Source organism: Cephus cinctus, unplaced genomic scaffold, assembly GCF_000341935.2.
Source record: "Cephus cinctus unplaced genomic scaffold, Ccin1 Ccin1_scaffold0806, whole genome shotgun sequence".
NCBI classification, from domain to species: Eukaryota; Metazoa; Arthropoda; class Insecta; order Hymenoptera; family Cephidae; genus Cephus; species Cephus cinctus.
The window spans coordinates 130,164-148,247 of NW_014333403.1; the positions used below are offsets into that span (position 1 = coordinate 130,164).

Below are 18,084 nucleotides of genomic sequence, written 5' to 3' on the forward strand. Positions count from 1 at the left end.
ATTGGTTACACCATACCATCCATAAAATATGACATAATTAATAATATTACTCAACAAAATGACTGATAATAATATATTTATATTGAAATTAATATTTTAGAACGATGGACGAAACATAAACAAGAATATATACAGATTAATCAATGCAATAAATAAATACATCTTGTTCGACAGTATCATAGTATTGTTAACTACAGTGGGTCCACAATTTCAATAAAGTCAGTTTCAGGTAAGCTACACGTGATTTTGTATACAATTTTTGTTATAGACCATGCATTGGGAATGGTTTTACACACAAACATATTTTACGTGTCTAACTTATCATATATTACCGTGATTTTATTGGCAGCTACGTGCAATTTTCTAAGGATTATATTTTTTGCAAACTGTCAAAAAAAATGTTGAAGTCCTAAACCGACAGTAATTGTCTATACGTAGAATGCATAAATATCACTGTGATCATATTTTAAAGAAGCATCTATTTAAGTATTATTAAACAGTACTTGAATTTATTTTTTACAAAAACTATCATTCACTGCATTCCTAACTACCGCGATACATGATTTTCCGAATACTTGTTGACCATATTTAGGTATCGACGATAATACAAAGATTAAGGAAGGAAACGTGTGCTACTCTTCTTCCTTCTCTTAACTTCGATTTACGTAGATGCGATATGGCTACGCTGATCGAACACTGTCCTAATCATTAAAAGGGTAGTAACTATGAAAATTTTATTACATTTAGCACCATGATAAAAATGCTATTCGCTATACTAAAATTCAACCTTTACAATATCCATATGTATCATAAGAGTACACAACTGCAACGTTGATACTATTTAATACTCAATTTATATCAATAGTACTTATGCTACGCTTCATTTGAAGAAATACTTTTAAAAAATGTTGTATACTATATTGTTGCTGCGACCCCGATAGCTTGACAAGGAAAAATTATAAATAATAATAAATAGTAATTAAAAAAGAAATTATTCGCGTTTAGATGTCGTCGAATAATCCCCGAGGAGGTGGTCCTACACGAGTCGTACTTGTGAATGTTCTTAAATTATCTGTATTTAAATCGAAGAAATCATCAGATTGATAGCCATGATCAAAACGACTGCTTGCACCGTAACTATCATTTGCCACAGTCGTACCAACGTAGTAATCGGTTGGATCGACATCGCGCAAAAGACCCGCTCTCGCGGATTCTGTAGAATCGTCTCTTCGCAAAGGCCGTACTGCAGTAAAGTTATTAAAAATAAAGCGTAATTAAAATTGAAAAAAAATATTTTAAAATAGCGTTTACATACCAGTATCTGTACTCTGTCTGGCTGTTCTGTATCTGGATATATTTCCCACATTATTAAACCGTTCTTGAAGTTCGCGTTTCCTGCTCGTGGAATCTTCCGCTCTTTGACGTTTACGTCTCTCTGAAACAGCAGATTCGTGACGATGAGGAATATTGTATTAAATAAATATAGAAATTATGATCCTTCAGTAAACCTCACCTCGTTTAATTAGCTCTCGACCTTCTTCAACAAGGTCTGTCGTAAGTTCATCGTCACCCAGAAATTGTTGAAAGCCAAGCATAGAGAGTAATCTACTACCTAAACTAAAGTACGTTGCTAAGCAAAAAGCTAGGATGGCCATAGGGAAGTAGACATTAAATCCATCGGATATTATCGATATGACATCCATGTGTCCCATTACCTGTAATGAAAAGAAAATTTAACATAACTTTCTATATAAAAAGATACTAAACACCAATAGCTACTTTGATGTAACAAAATGACTTTACCTGAGTATAATGTGTTTCTAGAATGTGAGTTTTTATAATATGCGAGTCCATGTGAATCAGGCCCAGAAAATTAAGACACATAGGTGGAGTAAGTCGACACAGCATCATACCGCTGAATATCAAACTGTATTCATTAGTTTGATGATGCGGTGCTAAGTAATATAAATTCAATACACGAATTTTGAGAACCGTGGAATAAGCACAGTAACATAAATAAGCAATAATCAATGTCGACAGGACCTGTCAGAAAGACGTCGTTATTAATAGAAGCAGTTCAGAATTATTTAAGATATCGTACAAATAACAATGTTTCCTTACCTCGATGGTAAAATAATCGTATTTTACTTTAGCTAAGTTCACAAATTGAGCAAACAATGATAGTACCGGTGATTTATTAAAGAAAGTTACTTCAGACCAGACAACAGCTACTGACAGCGAACCAGCAGCGATAGCAGCGAGTTTTTGAACATAACTTTTAACAATGCACTTCCAATACCATTCTAAAAAAAATGTAATGGTAATAGATGTATCCATAACTAAATGATCAATATTATCTGATGTAAAGATAAAAATCTCGTACCAATTGTTGAATTATAAATTAAACGTAATGGAAATGGTCGCATAACCGGAAAAGTTGGTTTAAATCTCTTATCGTGACTAGCTTGATTTTTCGCAACGTCTTCCAAGTTGAATATTTTCTCTATTAAAATACCCCACTGTGTCTCCGTTCGTTGCAAGGTTTGCAATGACTTTATAGTCTGAAATACAATGTTGAATATCATGTAAAAGATTTTTTCTAAATTGTACCATTATGTTAATATTAATTTTGTTTGCTTTTGAAACCAACTTGTCTATGTAGTCGAATTAAAGCTTTTTCGGATGGAATATCAATTGGAGTATCATCAGGCAATTGTTTTCTGTTCATTCTATCTTTCAATTCAGCTGGTACTTTTTGGAATATAGTTTCCAAATTTCTGTGAAACGGATGACCTGGTCCGATAGCCATAGATGCTGCTTGTAATGACTAAAATTACAACATTAAACAATATTCCATTACAATAGAGTGATATCTAGTAAACAACATATATAGTTCATTTTAGTTGATTTAGCAAGTGTGTACATACCTCAAGTATGTCATCGACTGCTTCTTCCGCTTCACACTTATCTAAGCTTAGTTTGGCTGCCTTGAAATAACTATAATGCAAAGTATATCCAGGTTTGCTAGCATTCCATAGGCCACGCGGTACTTCCACAAGAGCATAGCCAAGAAGAAGAACCAGAAGAAATAATCCCCATGTATTCGAGGCTGATGACGCTATAGCTTTTAATTTTTGACTGAAAATTAAATATGGTAATTTTTTATATAAATATTTCAATATTCATATACACATATTATACGTTAAAGTGAGGATACATCAAATCAACAATACGCGATACTTTATAGATATTGAAATATTTATTTAAATAAAATAATGTACATCATTTTTCAATATCTAAAATTAAGTTAGTAATGATTTACTTAATATAAATTTTTAACCAGAGAATACAGGAATAAGCTTAAAGGGTGGGGATCTATGATAATCGGTTCTGTAATTATAAGAGCGGGCATTGTGGTGCCACTTTAATTCATTTCCAGATGATATCCAATTACACCAATAAAAATTGTCAGCCGTATCCAAATCGTAATTTTCTTCATTGTCTCTTTTAGTTCTTGATCCTTCTTCTTCGTCAGGTCGCAGATGATCATTCGGAATACTTAGTGGAATAGGATGTACGGCTCTTCTATAATAAGGTTTTTCGAATAAAAGTATTACAAGGTTGCTTTAATGTGTCTATTATTCTTTATTATATCTGGACAAACAAACGAATACATATTATGATTTACTCAATGGCATACCGATTAATATTCTTTTTCTCTAAGACGTTCTCATCCGCAACTGCATCAACTTGTTTCTTGATAAATAATGGACGTTGAAGACTTCTCTTTGCTAAAATAATACTGGGATCAAAGATAATATCATCTATTGATACATGAATTGTGTCAACTGTAGAAGACGTTGTTCTAGCAATTGAATGTGGTTCTGATGTTGTTGAAAGCTGGATCGAATCAGTCAACTCGTGTAGCGTCGATTTTTCCTTTAAAGTGTTCTCAGTACTATTTAGTGGATTTGCAGAAGCTAATGAGATTAATAAAGTGTCCGTTTCCTTCATAGGTTCTGTAGTAGTTGTATCGATTAGTCTTTCTGAAATAGTTTCTTCATGGTTTGACTGTACGACGCCAACGGATGCTGCAGCTATAAGTAATTCAGATTCCTCTGCTTTGCTACTGATCGTGGTTGCACTAATGGCATAATCAACAATTTCTTTAATATTATCATTTATCTGAACAGGAGTTGTAACGTAGGGGGATGATGGATTAGTCGGGATTGGAGAGTCACTTATTGCAATACCATCCAAAGGAGTTTCATTTGAGCTAAAAGTAGAAATGGTGGTTGGTAGTGATTCTGTATTATCTAAAATATGTATAGGAGAGCTTGGAGTATTTGTAAGTCCATTTTCAGCGGCAAATTGAACGAACAGCGGAGAAGTAACATCTTCATTGCTGCTTAATTCCATATGTGATAATGTTGACTGTTCTGTGTATATTTTAGGTGAATTAATTGAGTACTCAATTCTTGTCGCCGAAAGAGGAATAGGGCTAATTTTAGTTTCAAGATTTACAACACTTGGATATGATACGGTAGATACTATATCAAGTATCACATCTGTGCTTACTGCTGGTAAAGTTTCTTCTACCGTTCTCGTTTGCACAATTCTTTCAACTGTATCAGAATATGCAGCAGCTAACTTTTTTGCAGTAGATGAATCTTCATTATTCAAAGGAATTACTAATAATTCAGCGTCTGAATACTCTTCTTTAATTGTTGAATCGGTAGGTTGATCCAATGGAGAAGATATTATCTTTTTCTGATGAACAGAAGATTTAACTGCATCTGATTGTAGAATTGTTTCGTGTTCTGTTGTGGTATCTTTTAGTTCTTTTATTGTAGAATCCATGGAGGTGACATTTTCGATGACAGGAATAACAATGTTTGACAGAACTGAAGAAGTACCTCCAGAAATATTAATTACTGTGTTTGAAACTGTTGAAGTTGTAGCACTATCATCATTTAACGACTCTTCAGTTGTAAATATTATATTTTTCACTGGGTTCACTGTTTCACTTTTTGTAAGATTGTCTGTTGCCAATTCAACAAAAGACTTATTTAAAGACACGTTTGATTTAGGAAGTTCTGTGGATGTTGTAAGATTAAGTTGAAAAACACTGAACGTAGAATTGAATGTTAATGCTGCATTTGTATAACGTGTAGTTTCACTATCTGTATAAAGTGACCTTTGCTTTGATAGAGCTACTATACAAAATGTAAAAAATAAAACAATATTTCTCTTTAATAATATCATTTCGTTAAAGATTTATATACGATAAGATTCGCGTAAAAGTATTCCTTGAAAATGACTGTGGAATTTTGAGTCCTTCCATGATATAGGTTGTGAGGACGGTAATGAACGATGTGCTAATATAGCGATAACTATGATAATTGATCATCACCTATCCTGAATATAGTCATTGACCACTTAATAACATCCACCAAATGAACCAACAAAAGGTTTATACATGACAATGTGATAAGTAATTTAAGTAAGTACTCATTGATGTTAAAAATATGAAACCGTCAAATTTGCATGAATAAATATTACTTAGAGTTATAAGGAAAACACGAAAATCATTTGACTCAACATGAAGGTCATCGTACCTGTTAATTTTTTTGTGCGAGATTTCTTAATAATTCTAGGTTTGAATGTGACATCACAAAATTCATGTCATTTACCACCAACGTAAATAATATCTGTATATGATATACTAAATTGCATTGGATATAATAGTACAAAATCACAGCTGATTAATATTTAAAAAATATTGTGCGTATATCACAGTATTGTAATGTTGAGATATCATTAGGTTGGTACACTCACCCATCAAGATCCAGTTCAGGTTTCAATGCGATGTATATTAGCAGAATTCCACATATGAACAAATAACTTCCATAATAAATTGCATTGTCAATTAAAGCAGATTTCAATTTTCCTTGTACAGTGAAATCCCCTGCCTTTATATATGATTGCATTAGAGGAAGTATAAGCCATGTGAGACATTGTGATGTCCAGTATACAATTCGCCATAAATTTGGGAAAACATTATCAGGTACACTTGACCATGGTTCTTGACAGACAATTGGTGGTCCAACAGTTGTATTATCAATAATGGATGTATTATGAATATACTGTTCCATACATTGCCGATATACAGTCTAAATGAAAAAAAAGTAACATATTGTCCGTCGATAAATGCAAACTAATCGGTTGCAGCATATTTTTCACAGAAATATTTTTTAAAAACTCACCGAAGAAACGTCTAAAGGTAGAACAAATATGATCAGCAGTGAGAAGTACCATGCAATTAGCACAGAAATTGTGACAATAATGTGGTGGCGAAAAACATTTCCATATTTATATAACAAAGTTGCTGCAAGACAGAAGGCAAATATGACTTCTGATAAAAGTGGTCCAAGACTCATTTTGGTATTTCTTTTATCTCAAACAAAATATAGAAGGATAGGCAATAAGTTCATAACATTAGTTAAACATCCTTATTCATCTTAGCTAGTCATTCAGTCATCCTTTTGCATTTCTTTCATCTTCATTTCAGCATCTTTTTGCATTTTTTCTAATTTTTCTAATGTGACAGACTTCAATGGCATTAACTTTGGTTTACACAATATGTAGTGTGGTTTATTTTCACTGTATAAAAAACCTTGCTGTGGTATAACAATATTAATCCGTTCACTGGTTTTCTCTGTAGTCTCTGACATTTTTCGATAAAAACAGAAAAATCTGCAAATGAGAACAAACAGATAAATGTTAAAAATAGCCAACAATATAAGCAGTTGACAACTAAGAAGTAGGAATTAAAAAATACATTAATACATATTGCTTGTCAACTCACTGCTATTAGCAAGCTATAAGATAATCCCAATGAATTGATAAAAACTTCTTAATTTTCATAATACTAAAAGTAGGTTCTGTCTTCAACAATCCTATTTACAAGTCTTAATACACAATCATGTCTAACTATTTTGATCCACATGTTAACATTATTAAGAAATAGGAAACGGACGTGAATATTGCAAGACAATTAATTTTTAAGAATTTGTAAACTTAATTCATATTTACAGGAAAGATCCATATTACAGTAGCCCACATGGTGTGTCATGCGGTATACAGTAACAGTATATCTTGGAGACCATATAAATAAATAAAATCAGATTGATGTTTAAAAAATGTTGAATATCTTGTAGTTGAATAGAATATAGTTGTAAGGAATGTACAGTTAGACAAATCAGCAGTAGAAGAAACGAATAAGTACTGTAAGATTGCGTACGATTTGACGCAACGTGAATATAGCGTCAAGCTACGCCAAAAGAGGAAACGAAGAATATTGTTTTTACCTTTACAGTACTGTCTTCGAAATGAAGAATCATCACTTTTATATTCCGATAAATCGAAGCACTTTGATTAAAAGTCTGGAAGATGTACGTTGTACAAACAGAAGTATCAACGTCATAATCACACAGATTCAATCGCCATCTACTGCGCAGCTGCCACTGGCTTCTACCAGATATTCCGGAAACTGCTCCCACTCCTCTTTCCGGAAAACGAATAAATGCATAAATTCCAAACAGCCCAACTTTTATTTGTATAAAACTTGTATATTCTAAATTCATGTAATATAGTTGTATATTGTAGTCACGAACAATTTCAGTCTTGCTTCAGTTAATACATAGCGGAACTTTTTAACCAGCGTATAAAGATGAATGTGAGATGATGTTTAACAGCCAGTTTGTTCTACATTGACGACTAATTTGTATATTAAAATATTAAGCTTCTTAGGCGCAGCGATCAAATCTTCGTTTTTAACTTAATATTGTCGCAGTAAAATTAATAGTTACATGATTTTTACGCCAAAGGAATGAGATCCTTATTCATGAATGAGAAGGAACTGTATAGCTTAATGATAGTTTGTTGTACTATACTAAAGAAATATCGAAGGGCTTTTATGTATAAAAGATGATCAACAACAATGCCCTTCTCAATCACGCATTCTAATTCATTTATCTAAAATAGAAAAAGTATTAATTATCGTTACTACAAAATTGATACAATTTCAATTTATCTCATCGGATACTGCAAGCATTGTCATTCATATATCCTGTATATTTTTTAGCTAAGAAAATCAATGAGATTTCACTTGTCGCCTATGTTAAGTCTGAATACATTTCTGGTATATATATCTATATATAATAGTTGCATAAAAAATAATAAACTACAATATTCTAAGTATATGCGTCATAAAACAGAATGTTTCGCAGTCATCAAATATTCTACAAATTTTTTTCGAAAAGCATAAATCCATCACAGTAATCACTCAATGATCTCTTCTTCGTACGTATTTCGAAGGAGTAGAGCTAAAGATATGTTTAGAATTTTTCTTCCAATCAGACAATTGCATATCATCATCACACGGTAAACCACGTTCATCCCAGTAACCTTTTTGTTTAACTGGAGTAATACTACAACTATCAATAAGACTTGTAGTGTTGTAAGTACTATTAGTTTGATAACCAGTGTCTTGAGCAATGTTAGATGTACTCTGTTGAGCAGACGTACCAGAAAACGTATTACTATGTTGAAATGTACAACTTTCATTAGAGTGGCTTTTATACCAATCTGCTGCAAATTTTAATCTATTTACAATTTCAAAATTCTGATCAACAGTTACACGATTTTTATGTTCCAGATTTTTTTTAACTGGAGTCGTTTCTTCTGACAGAGTTACCATCTCCACAGTATCATTCGTTTTTGTACTTTTAGCATCCAATTGTGAGTTTGAAATTTTACCATCATTTTGTACTTGAATAGGTTCTTCAACAGCTGTGACAACAGATGTACCTTAACACCATTAAATGTTGAAATATGTAAATTTTTTAGTAAACACACCATAGTGTTAAAAAGTACATATAATGGTACTCACTAAGAGAAGTTTTTACGGTGAGTATGGATGGATCAATCTTGTGCGCTCTAATTATCTTGTTTTCCTCGCAAATAGAATTCTCTATACTCATATCGGCAGTGAAGTCCAAACGAGTGACAGATCGAGGACGATATTTGATACTTTGGCAAGACATATTGCTAGCATTGTTACTAATAGGAGACATATTGAGTGGTGATATACTTCTCAGAAGTGCCAATGGTGTTCCTTGCTTAGATCGAGCTTCACTATTATCATTAATAGGAGACAAATTCGGTGGTGATATATTTCCTGAATTTGGTATCGGTGAATTACGTTGCATTTTTTGTGAACATCGCTGAAAAAGATTAGAATATTATGATGTGTTAGCTAGTTTTTTAATCAATACGAGAAATAAAATGTAGTTGTCTTACCCCTACTAAACTGCCGTCAATTCGCATTCCACTTTGTAGAGGACTACAAATAATACCATTTGAATCACTTGACTTTACTGATGATAAAGATATTGAACTTGCATCATCATCTTCAGCATAATCGTCATGATTGAAAAATAGTTTCCTTCTTAAAGAACTATTGCTTGAGTTAGCTTCCTCATTTTCCATATTTTGCTCCTGTTTACATCATTTCATTAAATAAGTAACTGAACATTAATATTGCTATTCTTCAAAGTCAATATAGCAAATAATATAGTATACACAGTACCTGCGTGAACGTAAAATAACCTTTTAAGACATCTTCTACTTCTTTGGGTAGTTTTGGTGGAAGGGATAGTATTGTCTGGGTCCAGCCTAAACATAATTAGCATTATATAAAAATGTTTCTAGGCATATTTAGATATGCAGATATGTTAACCCATACATTCATTTTTGGATTTTTGAGATTCTGTAGTTGTATTTAAGTTGTCAACAGGACATGTAGGGCTGTTACAATTCAGTATTTTTGTACTCTCTTTTCTTTTAGCATCCCAAGGACTAGGGATAATTTGAGGTGCATTAAAGAACTTATTAATGGCTGCTTGAGCCTCCAATTCAATTTCAGGATCTGTACAATGTATTTGTTGCATAGGCGATTCATCTATTCGTGCTGGATGTAACAGAGCCAAATCTTCTACACTCCATGCAAAACCACAAGAATCTCTAGAAGAGTTAGACACCTGAAACAGTAGTTCATTTGAATATTATTTTTTCATCCAAAAGAATTTATTATAATGTAATAATATACCTGATTAAATACTGTTGGACTTATCATAGATAAATGTAATCTATTTGTTAGATCTGATTCAAATGGATTTCTAGCTATAAATTTTGTTAATCCAGATGGGGGTGTAATATGGCTTGGTAAAACAGTAATACCACCCATACTATTTTGATATGTAGATTGCCTATATCTTATTTCATTTTGTCTCACTGGTGTTTTATGAATTATAGGACTCTTCAACACAGAGCTATGGCACTTGAATTGATTTTTGTTTGGTGTTGTCCATTGCACTTGATCCATCACAGCTAAAAAAAAAAGTGATATTTAACATAAAAGCCTGTTTAACGTTAAGGTACAAAGGAAAAAAAGTTAGGTGAAATGACCTAATGTGAAATATATAATTCAATGCAAAATCAAGATTATAATTAACTTGCCTATAAGTATGATGGCCTTAGTAAGAAATAAAGGTATTCAAATATATTAAAATACAATATTTTACTGTCTGATAAGTTTGAAAAAAAAGTAACCATGCTATACAAAATAACCCTTAAGCTTTGAGAAAAGTTTGACAGTTTCACTTTTATACACAAAACTAGTATACACCATTGAATTTTATAGTTTTCACAGATAAAGTGGACAAAAAATAATAACTTCTTATTGCTTACAATACGCTTACTTCTAAATGCTGTTACCAAAGGATTGACAGCGTCTCTGCGATTAATTTCTTTACCCGTAATATTTCAAACCTTTCCAGCAACCAATGAAATTAACAAATTTGATCACGTGTCAAGTTTCTTAAACCACCTTTTCCTTGAGCGTTGGATATATTCAGCAGAACATAGCTAAAGAAGCAAAGCATTTGATTGGTCAAATCATATAAATGGGCGAAGTGTAAAATTTATCCAATTGAATGTGTCGGTTTTGTTAGCACTTTCTGTTTAACATACCAGCGAGATTACTGTTAGCTCCAAATATGTACCACTACTAATCTCCAGCCAATAACATCTTGACTTTCATTATTGCACCTCGTTTTTCTATTTATGAAAATCTCGGATTAAGGCCTGTATCCATGACTACATTTCAATGACTACGTTTACGCAGCGGTCTTAAACCGATTTAGCTAGTACTGATCTAAAAGAATTTACCAATTCCAAATATTCCTTACAAGTAGAAATGTTTATGATTTGTGTATTCTTTTTAATCGGTATTAACTAAATTGGTTGATGACTGTCGTGTAAACGTAGTCTCCGATATACATATTTCAATTCAACTATATAAAATCTTTTGCAAGCTTACGATATTGCTTAATCTTTAGAATTGGTTCTTCCTGGTTCAATCTATTCCTTGGTTTCGAAGAAATATGAGATATTTAGAATTTATATGAGCTATGTATAGATATCTTAAATCGACATTTATGAAATTTTCTTGTTTTTAGTTTCAATAACCTATGTCTAAACAATATATTAGTAATTTTAAGACAGAGGTTTGGTATTGCCTCTGTGGAGAAATGGCGGATGTAGAATTTATTTTTCATTCGTTCGTCAATCTGTTGAGGTATGATGGCTGATTTTGCGCCAGCCGCATGGTACGTCACGTAATTTGTGTATTTTGCTCAATTATGTCAACTTCTATAAATGTACCGTACTGAGTGATCAGTGATTATGCATGTGATACTGATTAATATTCTTCAAAATATATTTTATTGATAACGTGAGCCTCCTCTTTTCTATACTACATAAGATTTTTATCGTGCAGTAATCGTTTTAGGTTACGATAACAAAAATTACCTGAAGTCTTTACTAAGTTTTACTTTTTATAAATCCGTTCAAGTATTTTGTGGCTTAGATGTACTATGTTGTCATCATGTACTGAAAATGAAGTATAATATCGAGTTTTATTTAAGTTCTTGTGAAACTTTGAATTGGTTATATTTATAATAAAAATTCTTCTTATTTACTTAAAGAAGTAAAGAAAAAGATTTATGTACAGTGAGTTTAAAAACAAATCTCATAAATTTGGTATTATTGCTATTAGAATATTATTGATGAGCATAATTATTTGTTCCAAGAAAATATATATGTATTTATGAAAACACTTATTAAATTTATATTGGATGAAATGTGTTACATCATATGAAATTATAGTAACTATATATTTTATTGCATATTTGGACATATATTTAACTGTTTTTACAAGTTATATCTAATGTTTTCTTTAGAAATATCAAGCAAAATGGCTGAGCAACAACAGTCACCTCCTGGATTTAAACATATGTCTTTGGATAAAATTATTGAGGCTATGACTGCAGACTTAGAAAGTTCATCGGGCCATTATGTACAATTTGGAGTTACTCCACCACAAACATCACCACATAATTGGGGAGATTATTCCTCTGGTCAAACAAGACATTACATTAATGGCCAGCCACCACATCCTAGTCCACCAAGCCTGCAATCTATAAATCCAATTGCTTCACCTCTATATATGCAAGAAATGCCTTCATATGACACTTCTACAGCAGATCCCATATACTTTCCACCACAACCGGTGAATCATTTGGGCATCAATGAGAATAATGACTTAGTGGGCACTATTGATGTTGGTGGAGGAAATTATATTAATGTTATTTATGGAAATGCTTCACAAATTATGGCAGAGCAGTGTCAGCTAAATAATTTAACAACGTACAACAATCAAGGCATGTTAGATCGTGAATATGGGCTCTTTAGTGAACAACAAGTACCAGTCTCACCGACTCTACCAACTCAACCTTCTAATAGTAAACAACTAATAGACAACCTTGTGGGAAACTGGGTTCCCAATCAATCTGGAACGTATAGTCCATTTGGTGGCTCCCCCAATGTTACACCAGTGCCACAGTCAACTCCTGAAATCAGGGAGCCTGAAGAATTACCACGAACTATACCAGATGTACAACAGAAAAAGCCAAGAATGATTGCTGAAGTGAAACCTATGCGGCCTTCTTATTCTGACGTTTTGACGAAATCTGCTCCAACTCCGCCACCTCCATTAACACCACCATCAACAAAACCAAAAATCGAACCTACAACGAAGAAAATTTCTAATAAGAATTCAAAGAATAAATCTAAAGCTGCTTTGCTTAAGAGGCAGAATTCGTCGGGTAGTGATGAGCATAATTCTCCCAAGCTACAAGTTCCTAAGAGAATTCTTGAAAAGAATAATTCGAACCTATCACGACGTTGGGTTTCATTAGATAATCTTGGTTCACAAATTGAATCTCATGAATTGAATGCCTTTGATAGATCTGATCAATTTGAGAAAAAGAAGGTTTGGAAAACGTCTAAAAAACCAGATAAAAATGAAACCCTTAATAATTCAAAGATTCCAAACAGTAATCTGAAATCAGGCACCAATATTCAGAAACGACCAATTCAAATAAATAATAATCTGAATTTGAATACGATAAATAGTTTCAGCCAGACAGTATCTCCAGAAAAAATAGAGAAAAATCAACAGGCTAATAATAAAACTGGAAAGGAGGATAAAAAGACTATGAAAGAAAAAAGTACAAAGCGATTGCAAGCTGAAAAAGTTCAGCAAATCAAGAAGGGACACAGAGGTCGTAAAAGAGAAAGCAGAGAATCTCCTGTTAAAGAATTATACAGAAATTTAAACAAACTCGTAAATCAATGGAGCAAGATTGTATTGAAGATCGTCTACTGGTTGTTACATTTAATCTCTGATGTTGTCAGCATGAGCGCAAATCTTGTTGTTCAACTGTAAGTTATTTACAATAAGTTTTTTGTTGTCTTGTGATCGGGTTACTTTATTAATCTTACCAATTTACAAATTTGTGTTTCAGTGGCAAGTGTATATGGTTCCATACAATCCTTTACTTGAAATACTCATGGATTTACATAGCAAGTACTTTCTCAAAAATACGATTTCTCAATGCTGTCGGTAAACGAGTGGATGGATGGTTTGGAAATAGTAGATTTGCATTCTGGCGCAAAATGAAATGCAAAAATGAAGGAAAGGAGGAGAATACGAACTCGATACCTGGCGGATTAGAAGCTAATATAGCCTTGCCTTGTACTGGTGAAGAAGCTATGAAGCGGTTACTTGCTTGCAAGGGAAAAGATCCTTACAGTATACTTGGTGTCACACCTACGTGCTCTGACGATGATATAAAAAAATATTATAAAAGACAAGCATTCTTGGTACATCCTGATAAGAACAGCCAACCAGGAGCAGAAGAGGCTTTTAAAATACTTGTTCATGCTTTCGACATAATAGGAGAACCCGTAAGGATAGCTTTGTTTTTCGACATCTACGCCTTAATTCTCATATATTAGATTCATACCCTTTTTATAGAGTTTAATTTCATTTGGAATATTCGTACTATACGCATTTTTTTAAATATTTGTTAGGAACGAAGGCAAGCATTTGACCAAACCAGACAGGTTGAAGCAGCATGGGGTGAATTGAGTGACTTACTGTCCCAACTACATCGAAAAATGGAACAAGCCGCTAATACGATTAGATGCACAAACTGTGGTTTAAGACACAAACGCATCCCGACTCAAAGACCATGTTACGCTGCCCGTTTCTGTGCTCAGTGTAAAATACGTCACAGCGCTAAGGAAGTAAGTAAAATATATAAGCTAGAAAGTAGAACGTTGGTAAACGGTTCCTATATTATTGATAAATTTTGTTACAAGGGTGATATATGGGCAGAATCCCGCGTAATGGGTTTTCTATGGCATTATTACGCGTGCATGGAAGGAGCTGTGTATGATGTCACTGATTGGGCTGCGTGCCAAGCTGGCAATTTGAAACATCTTCGAGCTAATACGCATAGCGTCCAATACAGAATTGTTTTGGGCCAACGTCCACCGCCGCAAACAACTAATGGTAGTAAAAAACGACATCAAGTGGATCCAAACGCAAGGTAAACAAGCATTAGAAATTCATAAAATATAATTGTGGCAGTATTTGAAACTGCTCTTAATGATTATATTTCATTATGTGGTTTACAATGTCATAAGATTTGGTTTGTAGCGAGGCCGATTTCGAGGACTTCTTGAACAACCTTTACAACAATAGTAAGTCTACCAGCACTCCATCCTCTACTGACCCAAATTCCTTTAAAGGCGATACTCGGCGACGTAAAACAAAACGTAAGAAGTGAATGGACGTATAGTATGTGAAGGGACAGATGTTAAATCCAGTATACCGAACATAACGCGTCTTTGCGGTATTTGTTGATGTTTTCTTCATATTCTGGTCCTTCGGAAGCTTCTTGCTTTCTCGTAGAATCGTTCAACTTTTCACAATTTTCCCATGACTGTTTAACAAAGTTTCTCAATGACATTGTACAAACGGTGAATGTTTTCGCAAGAAGTGTATCTTGTAATTGTTTTTCGATCACTGGTCAGTCTTCAAGAATACTTTTAAAATTTGTTTCATTGGCTGATATTTATTGCTCTCCTAGTTTATTAAGCGTCGGTCTCCTATACTTGGTACGATACCCTCTAAAGAGTATTAAAAGTTTTTCTGTTTGCATCGTACAATTTGCGAAGCTTCTCACTCCCCAATTTATAAAATGCCGCATCTACATTAATGTTCCACGGACTGCTTGCAGTGTTTTGAAAGTTGTTCTGTAATACCAATATGGATGCAGCGCATGTAGACTATCTGTATATACTTAAAAATAAAAGGAAAACGAAAAAACTCAGTCTACAGTAAGAATCGAATTTACAATATGGTCTCATTTTTTGAGAAAGCAGTACACTCCTTTTTGTGATTTCTTAAAAAGATTTTTCCTTTGCTGTAGCAGTGCTCACACATTTTATTGATTAACAGCTCTTTTACATTGAGAAAGCAAGTATTTGAATTTAGTGAATATGATTATGAAATAAAATTCTTCATTCTTCCATGTCCTGTTACTGCTAAGTAATATTACAATTTTTAATTTTTATGGAATCTCTTCATTTTAGATATGTATAGGATTTTAAGTGACAATGCTGTACCTTTTATAATTTGAGTTTATTTTATGCAAAATGAAGTAAATCTGAATAAGATTCCAAATTATACTTAAATCTATGTACGAATGCTTATTGTATAACTGCATATTTTACTATAATTAACCATATTCAACCTTCCTTCGACGGCGATTTACGTAAAACGTAATGCAACATAACTTACATAAATATAGTCGTTTTCAACGGTAAATGAATAAATTACATAGAAATCTTTGATGACCTTAAAAAGATTTACATTTTATGTTTTTTTAATTTTTGCGTTCTCTCTATAACGTCCCAAGCATGAAGGTATAAAATGATAGGAAACACATGCATGATAATGCATGATATACTGAGAAAAACTACAAAATTACTTAAAAAGATGCAGCTAAGATAACATCTTAATATTTTTCATCCTTAATTTGCAGCCTTATCCAAATTATTGAATTGTTTGTAATTGTAAGTTGCATAAATGTGCATAATAATGCTCCATGTCTATTATTCTTTCGTTCATTTCATAGAATCTTAAAACTTTAAACATGAATAAGGAATAAGACTGATTTATTTTTCCTAATCCTATAGCTCGAGTACCAAATAACATGAATTTGTAAATGATAAGAATTTTTTTTGTCCATTTGAATTTATAATTATTAATTGCAAATAAATGAAAATGCAAGTGGCGCATACAAAAACGAATTTAGTATAAATTATATTTTATTAGTGGAATTATTGTCAAATCAGGTCATTAATAAAGTTGTATGGAAAGTAAATAAGATATACTCTGATATCTATATAAGTTCGTTTAATTTCCACAAATTTATTTTTAGTCTGTTCTATATTTTTGGTCAATACATATTGATCTGTTTATACTTCACATATACCTTGAGAAATTTTAACAACTAAATTATAATAAATTACTGAATGGAACCATAGTATACTTCTTATATATTCTGTTCCAAAATATTTGTAAAATTAATTACTTAATAAGCAATGAATATTATTGTTTAATGTTCACAGTGAAAGTATAGCTTCTTTCCAATTAATAATTATATTTAGATCCTTTTTAATATTAACAATATTTATTGTCTAAAATTTTGTTTTTCAATTAGGTCTTTTGTACTGATGACAAGAGGCATACAAAGCATTTGATCAAAAATAGAAACACACAATAGCTTTAAAAATGGAAATGTATACAATTTATTAACTAAGGTTACATATGTAGTTTATCAACTCATTTGTGAACTAGAAACTTTATTCCAGAGTTCCTTCCAGAAATACAAGGGAATCAACGTTTTCAATGGCACTTTCCACATCACGCTTTTGCACAGTCTTCTTTTTTGTTTGTACAGTATATTTATAAGCTTCTTTTGCCAGGGAGTCTATGAACAATTCCTTAAAAAAACCAGTTATTCTAATTGTTATGCAAGATCTATGAAAAGTTTACTTGTTCCACTTACTGTTGATTTTGTTATTAAAAAAATAGCCTCTTGATTAACTAAGTTAACATCAGGATCCATTTTCATAATGTGTCTAACTCTGCCAAGGGGTAACCTCACTAATTTCTCTTTTTGCTCTTCATCCCCATGAGATATATTTTCAGTTTCTTCTTGAGAATCCTGCGAATTTTCACCGGCTGTACTTACAGCACTTTCATTCAATTCATTTTCACTTGTAAAGTCATCAATCACTGGGGTTGTCATACTTCAACAGTTGTCAAACGGAAACTATTGCTTTTATTTGCACAATCACAATATTTTGTTCTTTTCTCCGTTCAGGTTATCAATTTCGTGTAAATCTGTAGGTTGAACTGCAGAACCATGTGCAGAACAAAAACAGAGATATAATCATAAAACATATGACTGCTCTTTACAGATCGCATGTCGAATTCTCATGCGAACGATATACCTATAACAATGTATCGATAACGTTCTC

The 18,084-nt window shown here is 32.5% G+C and overlaps 6 protein-coding genes across 9 annotated transcripts; 1 reads left to right on the forward strand and 5 right to left on the reverse strand.

Moving 5' to 3' along the window:
* Window positions 1–161: 161 nt before the first annotated feature.
* On the reverse strand, window positions 162–6,680 carry LOC107270666 (LMBR1 domain-containing protein 2 homolog). The gene is made up of 10 exons (XM_015745867.1): window positions 6,267–6,680; window positions 5,839–6,173; window positions 2,928–3,138; window positions 2,651–2,827; window positions 2,384–2,561; window positions 2,122–2,303; window positions 1,804–2,043; window positions 1,514–1,715; window positions 1,316–1,435; window positions 162–1,243 (listed from the first exon to the last, which is right to left on the reverse strand). The coding sequence occupies exons 1-10, from the start codon at window positions 6,438–6,440 to the stop codon at window positions 1,002–1,004; spliced, it is 2,061 nt and encodes a 686-aa protein (XP_015601353.1). The 5' UTR covers window positions 6,441–6,680; the 3' UTR covers window positions 162–1,001.
* Window positions 3,221–5,832, reverse strand: LOC107270668 (mucin-17). Its single transcript, XM_015745870.2, has 2 exons — window positions 3,701–5,832; window positions 3,221–3,585 (listed from the first exon to the last, which is right to left on the reverse strand). The coding sequence occupies exons 1-2, from the start codon at window positions 5,263–5,265 to the stop codon at window positions 3,336–3,338; spliced, it is 1,815 nt and encodes a 604-aa protein (XP_015601356.1). The 5' UTR covers window positions 5,266–5,832; the 3' UTR covers window positions 3,221–3,335.
* LOC107270672 (BBSome-interacting protein 1) lies at window positions 6,508–6,755 on the reverse strand. Its single transcript, XM_015745881.1, has one exon. It carries the CDS (start codon window positions 6,732–6,734, stop codon window positions 6,534–6,536), a length of 201 nt encoding a protein of 66 aa, XP_015601367.1. The 5' UTR covers window positions 6,735–6,755; the 3' UTR covers window positions 6,508–6,533.
* An 839-nt stretch (window positions 6,756–7,594) lies between these two features.
* On the reverse strand, window positions 7,595–10,964 carry LOC107270669 (protein aurora borealis). Of its 3 annotated transcripts, none has more exons than XM_015745871.2 (7): window positions 10,813–10,964; window positions 10,172–10,452; window positions 9,809–10,103; window positions 9,653–9,738; window positions 9,364–9,561; window positions 8,954–9,287; window positions 7,595–8,871 (listed from the first exon to the last, which is right to left on the reverse strand). In XM_015745871.2, the coding sequence occupies exons 2-7, from the start codon at window positions 10,445–10,447 to the stop codon at window positions 8,348–8,350; spliced, it is 1,713 nt and encodes a 570-aa protein (XP_015601357.1). In that variant the 5' UTR covers window positions 10,448–10,452; window positions 10,813–10,964; the 3' UTR covers window positions 7,595–8,347. The 3 variants fall into 3 exon arrangements, with proteins under 3 accessions (XP_015601357.1, XP_015601358.1, XP_015601359.1); XM_015745872.2 differs by having other exon boundaries at window positions 10,824–10,961; XM_015745873.2 differs by lacking the exon at window positions 10,813–10,964 and adding an exon at window positions 10,582–10,803.
* Window positions 10,965–11,607: 643 nt separating this feature from the next.
* Window positions 11,608–16,401, forward strand: LOC107270674 (dnaJ homolog dnj-5). 2 transcript variants are annotated; one of them, XM_015745886.2, is made up of 6 exons: window positions 11,608–11,732; window positions 12,366–13,908; window positions 13,992–14,433; window positions 14,560–14,775; window positions 14,851–15,080; window positions 15,191–16,401. In XM_015745886.2, exons 2-6 carry the CDS (start codon window positions 12,380–12,382, stop codon window positions 15,318–15,320), a joined length of 2,547 nt encoding a protein of 848 aa, XP_015601372.1. In that variant the 5' UTR covers window positions 11,608–11,732; window positions 12,366–12,379; the 3' UTR covers window positions 15,321–16,401. The 2 variants fall into 2 exon arrangements, with proteins under 2 accessions (XP_015601372.1, XP_015601371.1); XM_015745885.2 differs by having other exon boundaries at window positions 11,721–11,857.
* A 567-nt stretch (window positions 16,402–16,968) lies between these two features.
* LOC107270679 (DNA polymerase epsilon subunit 4) lies at window positions 16,969–18,016 on the reverse strand. Its single transcript, XM_015745902.2, has 2 exons — window positions 17,610–18,016; window positions 16,969–17,544 (listed from the first exon to the last, which is right to left on the reverse strand). The coding sequence occupies exons 1-2, from the start codon at window positions 17,850–17,852 to the stop codon at window positions 17,404–17,406; spliced, it is 384 nt and encodes a 127-aa protein (XP_015601388.1). The 5' UTR covers window positions 17,853–18,016; the 3' UTR covers window positions 16,969–17,403.
* Window positions 18,017–18,084: the final 68 nt, after the last annotated feature.